Source organism: Lycium barbarum, chromosome 7, assembly GCF_019175385.1.
Source record: "Lycium barbarum isolate Lr01 chromosome 7, ASM1917538v2, whole genome shotgun sequence".
In the NCBI taxonomy this organism is placed as follows: Eukaryota; Viridiplantae; Streptophyta; class Magnoliopsida; order Solanales; family Solanaceae; genus Lycium; species Lycium barbarum.
The window spans coordinates 7,260,306-7,280,318 of record NC_083343.1 but is presented as its reverse complement, the minus strand read 5'-3'; the positions used below and the strand labels follow the sequence as shown (position 1 = coordinate 7,280,318).

The 20,013-nt window shown below is 35.9% G+C and overlaps 2 protein-coding genes across 3 annotated transcripts; both read right to left on the bottom strand.

Annotated features, from left to right (window-relative positions):
• Window positions 1-1,755: 1,755 nt before the first annotated feature.
• Window positions 1,756-7,866, bottom strand: LOC132603048 (ATPase 8, plasma membrane-type). Of its 2 annotated transcripts, none has more exons than XM_060315909.1 (15): window positions 7,583-7,866; window positions 6,755-6,874; window positions 6,567-6,665; window positions 5,996-6,133; window positions 5,423-5,737; window positions 4,877-5,203; window positions 4,643-4,762; window positions 4,424-4,546; window positions 4,238-4,342; window positions 3,835-4,144; window positions 3,151-3,665; window positions 2,895-3,068; window positions 2,607-2,789; window positions 2,334-2,512; window positions 1,756-2,096 (listed from the first exon to the last, which is right to left on the bottom strand). In XM_060315909.1, exons 1-15 carry the CDS (start codon window positions 7,631-7,633, stop codon window positions 2,000-2,002), a joined length of 2,856 nt encoding a protein of 951 aa, XP_060171892.1. In that variant the 5' UTR covers window positions 7,634-7,866; the 3' UTR covers window positions 1,756-1,999. The 2 variants fall into 2 exon arrangements, with proteins under 2 accessions (XP_060171892.1, XP_060171893.1); XM_060315910.1 differs by lacking the exon at window positions 7,583-7,866 and adding an exon at window positions 7,377-7,394.
• Window positions 7,867-11,611: 3,745 nt separating this feature from the next.
• On the bottom strand, window positions 11,612-14,289 carry LOC132603047 (large ribosomal subunit protein eL39x). The gene is made up of 3 exons (XM_060315908.1): window positions 14,138-14,289; window positions 12,282-12,385; window positions 11,612-11,856 (listed from the first exon to the last, which is right to left on the bottom strand). The coding sequence occupies exons 1-3, from the start codon at window positions 14,138-14,140 to the stop codon at window positions 11,808-11,810; spliced, it is 156 nt and encodes a 51-aa protein (XP_060171891.1). The 5' UTR covers window positions 14,141-14,289; the 3' UTR covers window positions 11,612-11,807.
• Window positions 14,290-20,013: the final 5,724 nt, after the last annotated feature.

The window sequence follows — 20,013 nt, the reverse complement described above, 5'->3', positions numbered from 1 at the left end:
CCTATATGTTTTTGTATGGCTTATTACTGAAGAACCTTAAGCACCATATTGATGGTAATTAAATCATGGTTATAGTCTTATAGAGATGATTAAGATTTGGTTGATTACTCTCAAATTCAATTGTTTTTAAAGCTGCATTGATCAGGAATGCCTAAACCCCACGCACATAATTAAAATTCGGAATTTTTTAGCAAGAAAAACACATTGATTTTTTAACATATAAGAGAGGATGCTTTGATCTCTATTGCGTTCCAACTAGAGGTTTTCTCTTTCCTTCATGTTTAATTAAGTTCAAGCATCATTTGCCTTTTTATTCTTTTTTTTAAAAAAAAAAAATTATGTTCCCTTCTTTTGTAAATTCGTCTATGTGAATTTCAAAAAATATTAACTGCTTCAAACCCTAATAATTCATTCATGGAAGCATTTGTCTCTCACCGGTGGGCCTTTACCTTTCAAATAGTAGAGAGGTAATCGCAACAAGAGAAGCACCTCTAAACCCCTGAGATCACTCGACCGGATCAGTCAGTCCCTGTCATTATATTGTTATCTCGTGCCCGAATGGTTGCTCACGCTTCCAAAGTTTCATGGAAATTTTAGGTCATTAGTCAACAACTCCCTAAAAAATGAAGTAGGGGTGACTTCACATTGCTTACTGCATAATTTGTTTTAGGAAAATCCTCTCCCTATTCAAGAAGATGCTGCGCCTTGCGCATGAGGGTGATATACACTTCTTTGCTTGGCATGTGATAGTGTTATCGGAAAATGGAAGTTGCATGTTTTCATCCCCTTGCTGTTCATTGTGGAATCCATTGAATGCGTTGATAAATCACGTTATTATGGCTGAAAAGTAGAGATTCCCACTAGGCTAAAGAGCTCACAAAATATCCTAACTCTCTGCGGGCAAGAAGCAAGGGCACAACAATTTTGCCTAAGCTGGTCTTACTTTCTATTATATTAGTAAAGGCCTATAGGTAGCAGGATTATAGTAGGTCGATAGGAATATAAATAATTCATATAATCTAACTAAGATGATACAGCGTTGAAGCACAGTTGGTTGGTTAAATAATTCCTTTTTTCTTTTAAAATGTACAAGCAAGGCCATAAATTGCATGCTTCTTTATTTTGTTTATAGTTTCTTTTAGTCTTTATTTTTTTCTACCTTTCTCTTGAAATACTTTCCTCTCCCATTGTCTTGGCTTTTCTTTTCCTTTGTTATTTTAGTTGAACAAAGCTAGCCTTTCAACCATACATTACAAGATCCAAAAGTTAGAAATGCTTGATATTTGATGTAAGTATTTTATTTATACATTAATATATTTACAATAAGACTTGCATATTAATTAATCTTTTTTTCTTTTAAATTGTACAAGCAAGGCCATAAATTTCAAGTTTCTTTATTTTCTTAAATTTTCTTTTTAGTTTTTTTTTTTGGTCTTTATTTCTTCTACCTTTCTGTTGAAATACTTTCCTCTCCCTTTCTCTTGGCTTTTCTTTTCCTTGTTATTTCAGTTGAACAAAGCAAGACTTTCAACCATACATTACAAGATCCAAAAGTTAGAAATGCTTGATATTTGATGTAGGTATTTTATTTATATATTAATATATTTACAATAAGACTTGATACAGTGTTACAATTGCATCTTTGATCCTACTTCAAACACCTAACTATATATTTTTCCAGCCCTTTTGATGTCTTCATTAACTGTCATCTATTTGATTTGCAGCTAAAGAACAGAAGGAAATTGAAAGATCATGGAGACAAAAAGGGATTTGTTCTAACAAAATAGAATAGAATACATATGATAAAGGATAACTATAAAGATAAAATAATAACCACTAATTACAATTTTTTTCTTTTATTTTCTATTTCCTTCTATAATTTTTTATTTTTTATTTTTTATGCACAGCTAGCCCTTGTTCTTCATCCAACATAATGCCAGCTGCAAAAATGTCCTTCCTTGTATGGGGAAAAAAGAAAGTTGAATTTATTTCAGCTTCTTTAAACAGTGTAGTGTTGTTGGATGGTTTCAATATCTAGTCCCTTTAGCTTGACCACTGATTCAACATGTCCCTTAAGTGTGTGGAGCTCCCTTAGCCTGCAATATATATAGTTCTTGTAAGAACATGTTGTCGCTCAAAACTATGTTGCTCGGACTCTCCAAAAATGTTGTTGTACTCATGTCAGATCCTCCAAAGATGCACTACTTTTGGAGGATCCGTGTACTAGTCGTCATTTTTGAAGAGTCCGAGCATTATACTCAAAAGAGTTCATTAAAGTGAGTTAACATCTTTTTTTTAATCTTATTTTGTTCTAAGTAAAATCTTTAATATACCTTGCAACTTCAGCGCGACGTTTAGCCTGTTCAGCGATCTCAGACAATTCCCGGTAGTTCTTGTCATTGAATAGGCCAGTGTTTTCGGGTGTCTGGAGACCGTGAAGAGTACGTTGAGCTAATGCCCATTGTGCTTCCCTCTCACCCCTTCCATAGTCTTTCTTGGTTGTGAAGGCAGTCTAATATATTCAAGAAATGAAAAAGCACTAATTAGTCGAGAACAGAATTGCATGGAAAATTTTCCTGTTATGGTAATTCGTTGCTTGTTTTTACCTTGTTTTGGATCATTGTATCCCATGCCCTTCCACTCAAAGCGAAACGGATGATGAATTTAAGAACATCTTGTGGCAAGTAAGTAATGATAGTGTAGATCCAGATAACTGCTGCCCATCCCCAGCCAATTCCCTTGATCCTTGCAAATTCCCAATCTGCATATACGGCGAGCACTGTAGCAACCTGAAAGGAAATGGAGAAAATTACAAATTACCGTTAGCTATATATATTCAAACGGAGTACTCTGAGTCGAATAATTCATTCAGGTTGTCATATTCCAAGACTCACCAATTGGGCTGCAAGGAAAGCTCCTACAAGCATAAGGCCAGGACGTTCCACGAAGGACCAGCTTCGTGATCGGGTCACAAAGATGAGAGCTTGACTGATGATACTCACTTGAAGGTAAAGTGCAGCTGTAAGCTCGGTTGGGGAGTTTCTGAGTGATCTAACATGGAAGTTTTCCTGCAAATATACGACAATTTTGTTAGTTTAGTTCATGATTTTGTTTTATTTGTTGTTGAAATTTATGGGGAGAATAACTTACAGAGAAGAAATCAGTGTCAGCTGCAAGGTAGAAGAACACGACAGTCATGATAGCTTGGTAGGTTCCGAGGACAACACCAGTGGCGAAGATTTCTTTGAGTTTCCATGAGTCTGGCAATGGAGATGGCTTGACCCTATCCTTAGAGATGGTCATGATGGTTCCATCATTGAGTATGGCAATGATAAGGACCATGAAGGGCGAGAAGTCGAACTTCCAGATAAGGGCAATGAGCATGAATCCCATCACAACACGGATTGTGATGGAAACTGCGTAGATGGTGTAGTTCTTCATCCTCTGGAAGATGGCTCTGCTCGTCAAGACAGCGCTCACAATGACGCTAAGACCTGGTTCAGTCAAGACGATATCGGATGCACTCCTAGCAGCGTCTGTTGCATCATCCACAGCGATACCAATGTCTGCTTTCTTGAGCGCTGGTGCATCGTTCACTCCATCTCCTGTCATACCACAGATGTGTTTCCTTTCTTGGAGCTTCTTCACGATCTCATATTTATGCTCTATACAGAATCAAACCTTTATGTTAGTTCTTGTTGAAGTCTGTGACCATCTCATCTAAAAGCTTAAGCTATTAAAGAGAGCACACTTTTATTTACTTAATTATATTGTCAATAGTTCTAGTTGCTAAACTTTTCTAGATTGTATTTCAATGATAATACTAATAATTACCTGGGAAGACTCCAGCGAAACCATCTGCCTTTTCAATGAGCTCATCGACAGGAATGGAAGCAATGGCTGCATCCTTGTGCTCTCCAAGAAGAGCGGAAGAAGGATACATGTTGGTTCCCATGCCAAGCCTACGGGCAGTTTCCTTACCGATGGCGAGCTGGTCACCAGTGATCATCTTAACGTTAACACCAAGATCAAGAGCTTTGCGGATAGTTTCAGCACTGTCGTGCCTTGGAGGATCAAACAGGGGCAAAAGGCCAACGAATTCCCATGGTGAGCCTTCACTTTCCTTGGTCTTCTCAGGTACAGTCTGCAAAAAATACCACGTAAATGCTTAGTTCACGACGATCAATGATATGATGCATCAATCCAAACAAAGTCATCTAACAGTATGATAGCTTACCTGTCTTGCCAAACCCAAGGAACGAAGACCACGGTTGGCATAGTTGTCAATGATTTCTAAGGCCTTCTTCCTGATTTCTCCCTTGAGCTCACAAAGTTCAATGATCTGGCAAATGGTAAGGATATATAAGATAACAAACACGGAAAACACATGAAGCGAAGGGAAAACATAGAAACGCTATCTTACTTGCTCGGGAGCTCCTTTGCTAGCCCTGTGCCAGTTCCCTTTGTCATCGATATAGGTAATGGCTGTACGCTTCTCAACCGGGTTGAAAGGCAAGAAGTGAACCTCTTGGATGCCTGCTCTTGCCTGCAAAGTGACAAAGTAACATAAAAGGTCATTTTTACAACTTCTTGGAATAGCGAAAAAATCTACTAATATCACCTAAAAATAAAAACATTTTACCTCCTTGGGATCACCCAACATGTTAACGATGCAAGCATCGATAGCATCCTGGTTTTCAACCCTGGAAGCCCTAGCAGAAAGCAACATAACTGTATCCTTGTCCGCGTCTTTAGGGAAAACCTAAAACCACCATTGCATTAATAACACTTTCGCCTTTCATTTTCCTCAAATATAACTATAATAATTGCAAAAAAAAAAAAAAAAAAAGGTATTAACATTGTCCTGATTACCAACCTCGATTAAGTTTTTGTCAACGGTGAGCTTGTTGAGGGTGAGGGTACCGGTTTTGTCACTGCAAAGCACATCCATACCAGCCATTTCCTCAATAGCAGTCATCCTCTTAGTAATGGCACCTTGCTGTGCAAGCCTGTGAGATCCAATAGCCATGGTCACAGACAAGACTGTTGGCATGGCAATTGGGATACCTCCTATAAGCAACACGAGCAAGTTGTCGATTCCATCTCTGTATTTACGCCTCTGAATCGGGTACATGACCACTATCTCAATCACCATTCCCACAGCAATAGAGCAGATACAGAAGTTTCCAATAGCAGTCAACACCTAATCATCACAATCCAGCCAAAATTTAGAATCCAAATCACAATCTTTTTCAAGAACCAAGTGATTCTTTAAAGGGATTTTTTTTCATTTTTGGCCTGTCGACCGAAGTTAAATTACGGGCGCTAGCCAAAATATACAAAACCTACATTGATTATATATATTATATGTATATCCAATATGTATATTTATACTTAATATACAACAACACATTCTTTTTACCTTCTGGAAATGGCCAACTTGGTTTGTGCTATCCACAAGATGAGCAGCCTTTCCAAAGAAAGTATGAACACCAGTGGCAATAACAACTGCTTCGATTTCTCCTTGCTTGACAGTGGAACCAGAGAAAACCTCAGCACCAGGGAACTTTGTGACTGGTAAGGACTCACCGGTGAGGGCAGCCTGATCAATCTTTAAAGGATCGCCTTCAAGAAGACGAGCATCGGCTGGGACAATATCTCCCAACTTAATGCTAATCAGATCACCTGGTACCAAGATTGATGCATCCTCCTCTTGCCATTTTCCATCTCTCAAAATCTGAATAAGGCCACATTGTTCGAAAATTATGATCAGTAACCTTACCTATAACATCGATAAAATATCACGGACTAAAACATGAATGATAATGACAGTGGCGTATGGAGCATATAAACATCAGGTTCAACCAAACACAATACAATTTCAACACGGAGTGTCATGTGTATATGTCAAATGGTGTAAATGGTAAGAACGAAAAGGTTGAACCAACGAAATTCAAATCCTGCATCGACTACGGGATAGTGAATTCTGGGGTACCTTAGTTTTGGGAGCAAGATTAGCCATAAGGGCAGCTGCAGCATTTCCTGCATTATTTTCTTCAATAAAACTGATAGTGGAGTTGATAACGAGCAATACTGTGATACCAACGAAATCTGGCCAATCCGGTGGCTTGCCCTGCATTTTTTTCAAGATTTCACCATTAGTAAATCTTACACTATACTTGATCATGTAAATATGAAAAAATACCAACAAAGGCTGTGTTGGAGAAGTAGTAAACTACTCCTTCATTCTTAACCAAAAGTCTTGTGTTCGAGCCCTAGCTATGCAAGTCGCCCCCAATGTGGGACTTTCCGGTGAGAATCAGGTTTAGTCGGGCCCCAAGGAATCGCCTTTGTTAGGGAATGTTTTCCTGTCCATGTAGGATTTCCCGGCGCAAATCCAGATTTAGTCGGGCCCAGTGCTTGGAGTCGCCTTTGTTAGAGAGTTTTGCTCCTAACGTGGGAATTTCCCAGCGCAAATCCAGATTTAATTGGGCTCCATTACGGATACTGACACCAAAAGTAAAAATGAAAAATTAAGTGAATTGAACAAGTGTTATTGTCATTACTCCTCCATTGGCCAAGACAATGGCCATGATAGCAGCAGACTCCATAACCCATGAGAGAGGATTCCACATAAACCCCAAGAATTTGAGAAGCTTGTTATCCTGCAATTAACAAAAACATAGGTTATAATTAAAGCTCAAATCCAAGATTTTATTAAAATATAGCATGAATATTATTAAAAACAAATTACTTTTTTCTCTTCAAGTTTGTTGGGGCCAAATATTTCGAGCCTTTTTTGGCCCTCTGCAGATGACAACCCCTCTTTGCTACATTTTAGCGCCTGGAACACTTCCTCCACCGGAATGTTTTCCTGCACAAATCATACATTAAAATTACATTAATAATTATTTCAAAAAAATATTCGAGCCGTGCAAACAGCCTCTTGCAGAAACGCAAGGTAAGGCTGCGTACATTAGACCCTTGTGGTCCGGCCCTTCCCCGGACCCCGCGCATAGCGGGAGCTTAGTGCACCGGGCTGCCCTTTAATATTTTCAAAAAAAATTATATCATCAGTTAATATTACTTAAATTCTGAACTATTTCGATATGTAATTGCATGTGCATGTATAATATATAGGGTCTACGTGACATGCCCCTCATTAGAGCCAAAGCAATCAAGATTGGTTTTATGTGTTTAACTGAACTTATTGCTTTCGAATCCAACTATATATCTATTCTATGCAATAAGAAATTTGAAAAATATACATATATATAGAGAAGATCACCCCCTCATGTCAGGTAATATTAGTTAAAAAAATTTTCAAGAAATGGAAGAATAGTGGTGAAAAAGAGATGAGAATGGATGTAAGTTACAAGGTCAACTTGCTCTTTTTTTAATTTATCTTAACTATGTATATATGAATGCAAAAAAGAGTTAAGAAAATATATTCTGAACTCACTAACTCTAGAAACTGAATACTTTTACCCCTCCTGTGGGGTACTTTTAGTAAAAAAATCAAGAAATGGAAGGAAAAAAAAAAAGGTGAAAAGAGGTGAGGAGAATTATAGATGTAACTTACAAGGTCAACTTGCTCATTTTTTATTTCTTCTAAGGATAAATTAGACGCCATGATGATAAATATTTAATAGGAGGAACCAAGAGAAGCAAAAAAATCTAATTTTGTTAACACATGAAGAAAAGATAAGAAAGAGAGCTTTCTTTTTTTTTTTTTAATGGAGAGAGACTTATTTGCAAAAATAAATTTGCTCTCTGTCTCTCTCCTTATTGTTTTTGTGTTTTATTACTAAAAACTTTTTTTCACTTTTCTTGGAATCTCAAAATAAACAAAACGTCTATTTCTATATCCCTCTTTCAGGACCCTTAAATACTTATAAGAGTCTTGAAAGAGATAGAATTGTTAATTTCAAACCTCTACCATTCATTTGTATGCAGCCATTAAAATTTGGTCTATGGTCACCTTTGAAAATGTCTAAAAATAAGGAGACACCATTAAATTAAAATTTTGAATGTCTGAAATTTATTTTTGCCCTTAAAAGTTGGATCACCTTACAATAATTATTTTTTCTTAAATATTTTTAGTACTATTTTCTTGGTCATTCTGTTTTGTGTCTGCTGGAAAAATTTGACTTGATTTCTTCCTCTACAATAACTTCACTATTATTTTATTTTGGTCTGTTATCGATATTACCTACATGAAAGGGAAAATACTTGATATTTTCTAGTAAGTAGAGCATACTAATATTTTGCCTATTTATGGCGTGCAGAGTAATTGATACCTACGATGGTGGAAATATCAAGTACGGGAAAAATATCTGAGACGTCCACAAGTTAGGCCGGACACCACTCAAGAAAATTCTATTTTTGCATTAATATTGCTTTTTAAACTTTGAAAGTTTCTAGCAGTGAACTTTTAAAGTTGTTTAACACTTGAACTCTTAGGATCGTTTGGTCGGGATGTATTAGGTAAAATAATGAGTTGCAAATTTAAGTTTGGTACAACTAATATCAGTATTACTTTTAGACCCTATTCAATACTATTTTTATACATATTAAAACATGGTATTGACTAGTACCATCTTGATTCTAATACACCCTATAAGTACTATTTAGAAGTATACAAATAGTATTAATAGTACTATCTTGATTCTATACACCCTATTAGTAATATTTAGAGATTATGCATGTTATTTAATACAACAAACCAAAAGTCGATAAAAATTATGTCAGCATAACTACTCCCAACATAACTAATCTCAACATTACTAATTTCAACATACTAATACCCTATTCAGTACTATTTTTATACACCCTACCAAACGACCCCTTGTAATTTGGGATGAAAAGAGGAAGAAGTAAAAGGGAAATACAAGACAAAGGAAGTAACAACACGTATTGATTTCATCTTCAGTTTCTTAATTCCGTTAGAACAAAAAATTCAAATTCCGACGTTATGCAAATTAAACTACTAATAATAATTGGGATTTTTCCATTTATAACATGGTGTATTTAATGCTTTTGATTCTTCTTCTCCATTTTATTCTTTATTTGTTTCTGTTTTCGTTAACGTTTCCATTAATCTTGTTCTTCTTTTTCCGTTGAAATTTTTTAGGTTTTGATGCATAATTAGAAAATCTTATAGAAAATCAAGAAGAATGTCAAATCGACCAAAACCAACGAAAACCGAACCAATAAATTTGTATTATGAATGATATAAATATTTAAAAGACCAACTTTTGGTTTCCTCTTAAGCACAAACCTTATCTTTTACTATATGTTTACTTCTCTGAATTGTTATTCTGTGTGCAAAGATCAGTTCCACAAGTAGATCCAACTAGTGTTGGCCTATAACAATTAACTATTTTGATTTCTATTATCGAGTAAAGAATCATTAAGCTCATGAAAAGTACGACTATCACCTTTCTTAATTTAATTGCCGTTAGTAATGAAACTTCTATTGAATTTGAAATTTGACTATTAGTAATGCTATTAATTGGTAATCTTCATTATATCAAAAGAATGTTTACTAATTCCATGGGTGTATGTTGCCTCCCACCAATACAAATATGTATCCGGTAACTTCATTCACCAAAGCTTGTACACTTAGATCGTAAGAATTTGTCCAAATATCTCCATTGTTTTGAAAATTTTCATGTTAGTGTCTACATTGTGCCACTTATACTCAACTTAATAAGCATGTTACTATAGTAGAGATAAATACAACAATAATCCTAAATCCTTGCTAGTTCAAATGTTGTTCTATGAAGGACTTATTAACGAATTGTCAAGGTGAGACATTTTCTACAAATTGCACGCACAATTCAGATGCATGCCAGAGTATAAATTATCCACGCCTTAATTCGAAGTTCAGAGACCAAAACTTTTTCGATCAAAATATATACATAATTTGATCATTACATTATATTATCTAATGACACTTTAGATAGGAGATATGGAAGTGTCAGATTAGGGTCAACAGTTAGCAAACAATTGAGCGTTGTTAGGAAACGTTTGGTGGTAGTTTGAAACGCAGTATCTACTTCTCTTTTCTTATCAATAGTGGACTAGTATTGTTCTCATAGCTTCTTGTTCTTCGGTTTCTACCACTACATGTTTCTTGTGCTTTAGTTACCGCAATATTTAGCTATTGTTTCTGTTCCTCTTTCAAAATGTTCTATCCTTATTATTTGTCATGTTTCTTCAACTTTCATATTTCTTTTTTCAAAACTGTTTTGAATTGCTTTCCTTGAGCCAATCGAAAACCTCTCTACCTCCAAAAGGTGGGGTTTTAGAGGGGCAAGGTCAGTATACACAATACCCTCCTCAAACCCCACATGTGGAATTATAATGAATATGTTGTTTTACATTAGTCCTGCCTAATTGACAAATAATTATTTTTTCTTTTTAAATAAGAGAGAAACTAACAGTTGAAAGAAAACCAAAGAAGAAGCTATAATTTAGAAGAGAAACAAACATATACGCTTGGCAGATTTCAAAACAGGCCCTTCAAATGAGAACAAGCACAAGAATAATCCTCAGTAACTCCTGAGGTTGCGAAAAAACAAAAGGCAAGACAAGATTAAAAGTATCCCGACTTTGATTTAGTGGTAAGAACACAGGAGGGGATATGCGCTCGAACCATACAACATACCCAATGTAATTCCACAAGTGCAGCCAGCAAACAACACCAACATCGTGTTGCCTCTATATCCACTAACTACTACGATACCAAGCAAGTTCGGAAGTAAAAAGTTTTTTGAGCCACATCAGCCTCGATACAAAAAAAAAAAAAATTCACTCTACAACACTAAATTATGGGGAAAAAAAAGGCATCACATGCTAGTATTGTTAAATATTACACCAACAAAACACATTTTCGCTTTCACATCACTACCTCAGGTTTTTGTCAGAAAGTTCTCTTAGCACCTAATACAATACCCATTCTTGAATGAACTCTTACTGCCCAGTAATTTCGCATCACCGGTCTACTTAGTATTGAAGGAAATGTTTTTCTTGAGCAATGTTTGACTTGGACAATCATTTTCTAGCACATAAAGGTGACATCCGATAATCATACAATAATATCGGATACAAAGGTTTTTTATGGAAATATTTTCTAGTATTAATGGATTACAAATGTCAAATGTTGAAGACCATGGATTAAGAAGTAAAATATCTGTACTGATAATGTCTTTTCACCACTGAAGTCAATTTAACAAAGCAAACCCAACCTTCCACATGAAAAGTTCCAACAGACAAGGCTGATTTCACTTAACACTGAATCCCAGTGCACAAGTTCCAATGCTAGAAATTAATCAAAAAAGCGTAGTAAATCCAGAAATTCATTTAATACATGAACTCTGCTGAATATTAAGCTCCAGCATTTTATACCAAAACATCAGTAGAAACAACTCAACTAGATTTCGTTTCAAAATAAGCTCCTAATAAACAAAATGGGAATTAACAATAACACTGACCTTAGAACCACAGCCTTCCACATGAAAATTTTCCATAAGGCTAATATTTCACTTATCTATGAAAATTCTCAAGGCACAAGCTTCAATGCTAGAAACTAATCAACAAAACATAGTAAATCCAAAAATAGTCTTTCAATACATAAACTTTTCTGAATATTAAGCTCCAACATTTTTTACCAAAACATCAGTAGAAAACAACTCTACTAAATTTTGTTTCGGAATAAGCTCCTAATAAACAAAACTGGAAAGTAACAAAAAAACACATAACTTTTTCCATAAAACCTTGAAGAGAACTCCAAGCCCTCCACCTTAAAATCCTAACTTGGTACGCCTCCAGTGCCTGCGCTTCGCATTGTACCTGAAAAACACAACCACAACTTCTTAGCCCCAAAATTAACACACTATACAAAAAAGGAACAAAACAATACAATAAGAATAGTGGAAACCCAGAACTCATTAGCCCCAAATTAACACAGTATACAAAATGGAACTAAAAAATTACATAGAGAAAAGTGACTACGATGCAAGAATGATATTGGGAAGAAATCTAGCAAGAACTAAGATGATAAAATTACACTTCCATTGGTAACTCTAAAATGGTTAGACCAACATAATATATGCCAAGAACCCTAGTAGCTAGCTAATGAGTCTAAACGAAACCATTACAATAAAAATTGGGGTTAAAATGGATAATTGTGTCGTTCAAATTGCATCGGAATACCCATAACTTCTCAAGCCCAAATTAACGTAAGATACAAAAAGGTACAAAGAGAAATTGAATACCTGATGGTGTTATCGGTCCTCATACGGATCCAGTAAGGAATAGGCCTGTTCTGCCTCTGCTTCTTCGCCAGCTTCTTCTTGATCATGAAAGTCTTGTGGGACGGCTGCACAAAAATTAACAAACACATTTTAAAAAATCAGTAAATTAAATAAAAACTGTGAAGTACTGTACTTAATCTCACTTATTTTGATGAAGACCATGAATCCAGTCCAATGAAAGAAATATACTCCCTCTGTCACAATTTATGTGACACGGTTGGGATGATTTCAAATTCAAACTTTTAAATTTTGACCGTGAATTTGAACATAGAAGCTTTAAGCTTTTTGAAATAACATTTATATATTTGGAAACTATGTAAAAAATAGTATAAATCACAAATAATAAACAACTAAAAATATTTAAAAGGCATATAAAGAAATTAAGGTGAAATAAAACCTTGGTTGACTATCGAAATTTTAATTGTGCCACACAAATTGGGACGGAGGGAGTATCAACAAAGCATCGTAAATCCAAAAAATAGTCATTCAATACATAAACTTTGCTGAATAAATAATCATTCAATACATAAACTTTGCTGAATACTAAGCTCCAACGTTTTACTACGAAAACATCTAAAAAACAACTCTACTTAAAAAAATGAAACAGAAACGGAAACTGTGAGTTTACTTTGTTTCTCACTTATATGTTTTTATTGAGCCGAGAGTCTCTCGGAAACAGCCGTCCTACCTTGGTAGGAGTAAGGTCTGCGTACACTCTACCCTCCCCAGACCCCACGTTGTGGGATTTCACTGGGTTGTTGTTGTTGTTGTTGTTGTTATATGATGGATTCAGTGCACAAATTCCAATGCTAGAAATGTGGAATCCACGAAGCATAGTAAATCCAAAAAATAGTCATCCAATACATCAACTTTGCTGAACATTACGCTCCAACAACTTATTACCAAAACATTGGTAGAAAACAACTCTACTAAAATTTTAAAAAAAACAGTAAATTAAATGAAAACTCAGAGGCATCTCACTTTTTTTAAAAAAAAAAAAAAGTATACTTACATAAATATACCCTTCAGCCATCTAGTTTACCAAACATGGCCGAAGTATCCACTATCCAACACTTCGGCTGTATAAGTATGTATATTTAGTATAAACTATACACCACATATATACTGTGTACATATTTTGTAAACTAGGTGGCCCAATGGTATTTGGCTGTCATTTTCCCTAAAAAAAGGGTAATTAAATGGAAACCTAAGTTGCTCGGACTCTCCAAAAATGCTGCCGCACCCGTGTTGGATCCTCCAAAAATGCACTACTTTTGGAGGATCCGACACGCACCCGTCGATATTTTTGAAGAGTCCGAGTAACATAGATGGAAACTGTTAAGTACTGTGTTTAATCTCACTTATATGTTGAAGACAATGAATTCAGTGCACAAATTACAATGCTAGAAATTAATCAGCAAAGCATATCAAACCCAAAAATAGTCATTATACATCTTACTACTAAAACATAATTTTCAAAAGTATATAGCCCAGCATAAAATATTATACCATGTCGCCCAATATACAATATTATACAACACTATAATAGGCAAAACATCATACATAACGCATAAACCTTATACAAAAGTGAATAATAATGTATAAAAAGGCGCTTATACACAAATATGGGCTAAATCCTGTAAATATTTTCTCCCAGTAGATGAAATTTCAGTGCAGAAATTCCCTTGCCTAGTAAATCCAATAATAATCGTAAAGGAAACGGTAAATCAAAAGCAAACAGTAAATATATGGACGAAGCATAGTAAAAAACAAGGAACTACCGTACAGTAAGCTTAATGTGAGGGGATATATCTTACCATTTTTCACGATCGGCGAGATTCCTGCCTGCTGCTGCTGTTGAAGAGTGAAATAAGAAGGATTTAAGGAAACCCTAGTTTGTGCTTATTTATAGGGTTGTATAAAGGAAGCCCAATTAGTTAAACGCTATTGGGTCCGATATCTGTAAGCCCAATAAAGACGTTGGGTCATTTGCACGTCTGTGCTGGTCTTTTTTTTTTTTTGCACGGATTGTCCTTCTAAGGCACTGGTCTTTAATTTTTATCCCTTAAATTGCTCGTTTTTAATTTTTCCCTTCGATTGAAAAAATGGCTGAAAATACCCCAGGTTCTGAGTTGGAACTCCAGCTTAGTGAAAAAATAATAATCGTAAGGCAAGGCTTTGGGGCAGAAGTTTGTCTTGAGGAATTTTGCAAGGTAGAATTTTGTTTTTTTACTCTGCTGGAATTCTACGAAAGTTAGGCCCTTTTGTGCGAAAAGGCCTAATTTTGCTACGAAATTGTGTCTTGTGAAATTATTATTTTTTACTGAGTCGAGTTCGAATCCAGAACCTTGGGGTATTTTAGGAGAATGACAAAAATTAAAATGGGGAAGGTCTGAGGTTTGGTTCGATTCACTGACTTAACGGGAGGGTCGGGTTACCTTTTGAGGAAGAAGATGGAAAATGGGTTTTTCGGGGGGCGGAGGGCGAGGAGAAGGCAACTGCGTTAGTCCCCGATATCCTCATTTCTATTCTTATTATCTCTTCTAGTATGCCCACACATCCATCTCAACATCTTCATGCATTTCCATGACAATAAAACTCCATTATACTATTCTAGACGAAATCCAGGACATTATCATCGATTTTTTATTTTTTTTGTTTTAAGTTGGAAATCGATGACAATGTTCTTGATTTCAAAAATCATGGTTTTACTTGTTTTAGTTCGAAATCCACGACACAGTCATGGTATTTTCACATAAGAAGTGCTTACTTTTTTGACAAATTTTCAAAAAAAAATTTTCAAGGAGTCCGTCCAAAAAGCAACTAGCCCGTGCCATTTTTACAAAATGGGCATCAAAGACGATTTTGAACATGTTTCTTTTTTATTTTCCTTTGTTATAATTACTTTTTTGGTTTATTAGGGGTTCATACAACAATAATTTCGAAGCTTAAAACAAAACAATTCCACTTTATTTGGATGCAAAGATGGGAGACGAGGCCCTCGAGTGAGGTTAATTTGGTATTTAACGAGCTCATTGACAGCTAAAAGATGTAAAGGATAGAGCATCACTAGTAAATACTTAAGTAAAAGCTTGTGTTATTTTGTATCGATGAAAATAAACGAGAAAATAATCTTTCATTTATCTTCATACTTTTCTGAGAAGTAAATTATTTAGCTAAAGATTGTTTAAATCCCTTTTTTCAAAGTGAATGATTCAAGGGTTTTAGATGAATGTACATATAATGCTTGACTTTATGGAACATTAGTCTCATAGAAATGAATTTCATGTCTTCAAAAAATATTATTTCAAAAACATTTTTACATAAAATTTTGGCACGAGGTTGGAAACGAATTGAGTGTAGGTGGAAGGGGGGGGGGGGGTTAGAGGGGTGTGGGTGAGTTGCAGGTATAGGGGAATGGAGGTTGGGGGGTGCTCGGGTGGGAAGTGGAAGGCGAGGAGGGGTGTAGAGGCAGGGGGCAGGGGCAAGGGCGAGGGAGAGATAATCATCGTTAAAACGTCACTTATAGAACTCTTTTTCATACTTGCACCACGGAAGTCATGTTCTTATTTTCCAAAGAACTTGTTTTTCTAGAGAAATAGTTTTTCGAAACATTTTGACCAGCTAAAGATGAGAAATTTGAAAACAATTTATGTAAAAAGAACACATTAAAATTACCTAGCAACTTCGGAAATGAGTGTTCTCCTGTCTTTTAATTAGCGCTTCAATCCCCTTTATAGACAATAAGGGAAAGCAAAATTACACCAACAAAGTGCTGCCCATTACGTGTTATCACAACTATAGAAGCTCATACTATTATTTAGTTATGCTATTCGTTATATCCTAAAATACATAAATTAGTACAACATGAGACTCGAGAGACCTCGAACATGGTAGATGCTATCATAGACCGAAAAAAGGAGATTTGAAAGCTTGTGTTATTATGTATATTGAAAAGCAAAATGGTTTCAGTTTATCTGGAAAAACAAGAAGATTCAGCAAGCCAAATGCACTCCTAATAAGTAACAAATTTCTAGTTCAAAGTAATATATTACATATTTTGCCTACGATAAAGGGGGTTTAATTCTTGTCACACGCAATGTGGTACTCTGATGCTCATAACTTTACTCCTTAATAGTAGCAACTAGCAATTATTGTTACTTATAAAGACTTCAGAAGAGGTCTCAGGCAGAATCTTGGAAATCGAGACACTCTTAGGGTTGTTTGGTGGGGTGCATTACGTAAAATAATGCTGCTACTAAATTTTAGCACAATGTTTGGCTACAAATCTCACCTATGTACAACTAACGCCAGTATATTCTTGATAATGCAATGCATGCTATTTTTAATACAATAAACCAAAATAGTTGATAAGAAATAGTGCGAAGTATAACTAATTTCAACATTACAAATATAACCTATTCGATATTATTCTTATACACTCTACCAAGCTGACTCTTAACAAGGGGTTCTTTTCTTTAAATGTGTCTTACGTGACACGAATTTGAATTAATCGGGGTGGTGACAGACACCAAATACGGAAGCCAAAAAAAGTAAAACAATAAAGACTTGATAAAATTTTAAGTAAAAGAAATATGGTTCACACATTTAGCACATCAAGTTGTACTTTGGTACATTTTCATTTCTGATAATTTTCTTTTTTCACCAAACTTCACTCTTGCCTCTTTGGTAAGTATTATACTGTGGGTGGAACCTTCTCTTTTCTCCACATCCCAATGGGCACCGCCTAACCGCCTTTCCCCCCGCCCCCCATGATCACCCCACCTCACCCCTCATCACCCCACCCTATGCATTTATATGTCGTGCCAACAACAATATACGAGTATAGTCTCATAAAATGAGGTATGGGGAGGATATAGTGTACGCACAATCTTACCTCTACTGAATACGTAAACTAAAAATAAAAATACACATAAACGCTTGAGCAAATTTAAAAAAAAAAAAAGGGAAAAAACTTAAAAGAAAAAAATGATTAACACATTTAGCACATTAGGTTGTACTTGTGTACATTTTGACTTCTCATTTTTTTTTTTTTTATAATGGTAACAGTTTCTCATAATTTTCTTCTTTCACCAAACTTCATACTCTTTGCCACTTTGGTAAGTTTTAAACTATGAGTGGAACCTTCTCTTTTCTCCAAATCCCAATTAGGAGTGGGCGTTCGGGTCGTCAGATTGGATATGAAAATTTTGGTTTTTGTTTGAAGAAATTAAAATCCAAATAAGCTCAGATTGGATTGGATTTTTTAAGTTCGGTTTTGGATTAATCGATTTGGATATTTCGAATTTTCTGTTTTGCTTTGAGCCTTTAAGGCTGGCTTATTAGGAATGAAATTCATGTGCTCCGGTTACGAGTTACAGGTCTTAGCATAACGTGAAACCAAATATGTGAATACAGCAAAGAATTGTTACCACTAAACCAAAAGGTATCAAGTCACATAGTTAAGTTCTACATTATCTCTTTGGCGGCATCACTGAAATCATAACGCACAATTAGGGAGGAGAAAATCTTATAACCTGACTCTATGGCATGATCTAATAAGAAGAAAGATGGTCATTTTTCCTAGATGCCCCGCAGCCTCCTGCTTATAAGTGTGGCGCGCTTCACACCCATAAACAAGACTCTACTTGACACGGCTCGTAGACACACCCTATGACGGAACTGCTCTGATACCACTTTTGTCACGACCCGACTAAGGGGCCATGACGGGTACCCGGAGCTGATTACCGAGCACCTCTCATTAGGCTAATCATTATACTCAACCTGAACATATATATAACCTCCAAAGCAACACATATCTATATACATAAGCCCTCACTGTTACAAAAATGATATACAAAAGTACAATGTAGTCATCGTGGGACATCTGCTACCCACACGTACGTATCTACGAGCCTCTACTAGAGTACTAGACATAAGGACGGGACAGGACCCCGTCGTGCCCAAATGATTACACAAAATAATATATCAAAAGTAGCACCTCCGGAATAATGGAGTGCTCTTGTAAGTCCGCTGATCAGCTCCTATGAATCTGGGTCACCTCCCTGTCTACCTGTGGGCATGAACACAACGTCCAAAAAGAAAGGACGTCAGTACGAACATTGTACTAAGTATGTAAGGCATGAATAATATTAACATCGTAAAGAAATCATAAAACATGAGATGAGGATATAACTTGCTTAACCTTTAAAAGAAAACACATGTCATACATATCATATATACCGTCATCGTTAACCCGCGTCCGGTTAACCATCGCACGCCGCCCATTAGTGGTGTCATGTCCGGCCCTCTAGGCACGGTGTAATCATATGCAACCCGCCTTCGCAGTGACATGTCCGGCCATCTAGGCATGGTGGAATCGTATCATCATATACTCATCATAAACTTATCATAAGCGTGCATTAGAATTCAAAGATAATCTATAACTATATCGGGGTGACGTAAGGTCGAGAACCCCCGATTCCATTATGGAGTAATCATATTCATCATACCTCACCTTGAAGGAACTAGCATCATAAGGTGGGTCTAGCAATAATGAATAACATCAAAGAATCGTACAAGGATCATTAGTTTCATGGAAATATCATATCATAAGCTTTAGGATCTCTAGGCTTAGACTCATCGTCATCATTATCATATTCATGACATATCTCTCATCTCTATCTCATAAGAAGCTCTTTATCAACATTGACTCATAGTTCCCGGAATGTAAGGGAGTCATGGAGAAAGGAAAATAATATCATAGGAATCATGCCTTAGAAATGAAGGGACTAGCCTTACATACCTTTACGTTTTGCTAACTTTATCACTTGAACGCTTCCCTCCAATATTCACGTTTCTACATTTAAGAGAGTTCGTACTAAAATTAGATAATCGAAAACATGCTTAAGCTAACGAAAATTGGGTAACATCTCCTTTATTTCGATGACTTCTTCCACGTAACAAACAACTCCCGACATCATTAGCAACACCCACATTATTTAATTAATAGCTTCATCAAGCTAGACATTATTAAATCCTCAACATTCCCTATCAAAATCCTTCATAACCCTAGCTATGGCACCATACAGTATCCATCTTCATACAATGCCTCTACAATATCTTTAATACTATTCATAGGAAGATTTTATCTCATTACATATCAAAAGCTATGATTTAAGAATATTACTATTTTCATATTTGCACTCCATATTCCCCTCCCTTCCATAATCCATGTCTTTCAACCCCTCAATACTTTTAATAACATGAAATAAACATAGAACTCACCTTAATCACTTGGGAATAAGCCTTGAGTCAATCTACTCCATTAGGATGAAATCCCCCACTTGTATACCAACGAAATTCTTAACCTTCATAAACCCTAATAGTCTTCTTAGTATATGAATCCCTTAATCTTGGCTTTTGATCTTGGTTTCTTAGTATAGTTTTTGTTGTAGAAATAGAGGGAGGGTTTTGAAGAGTTCTAGAGAGATGTAGGATCTGTTTTTGGAAAAAATAATGGGATAAAAACGTGGAATCTTATATTTATAACCAGGGCTGGAAAGTTCTAGATCCGCGGGTCGACAAGTAGGGTCGACGGTTCGTCGACATGCCCCATTGAATTGCCGCCTGAGATATCTGAGTGCAGAACCTTGTCGACGGTGCCAGACGACGGCTCGTCGACATGTCGACG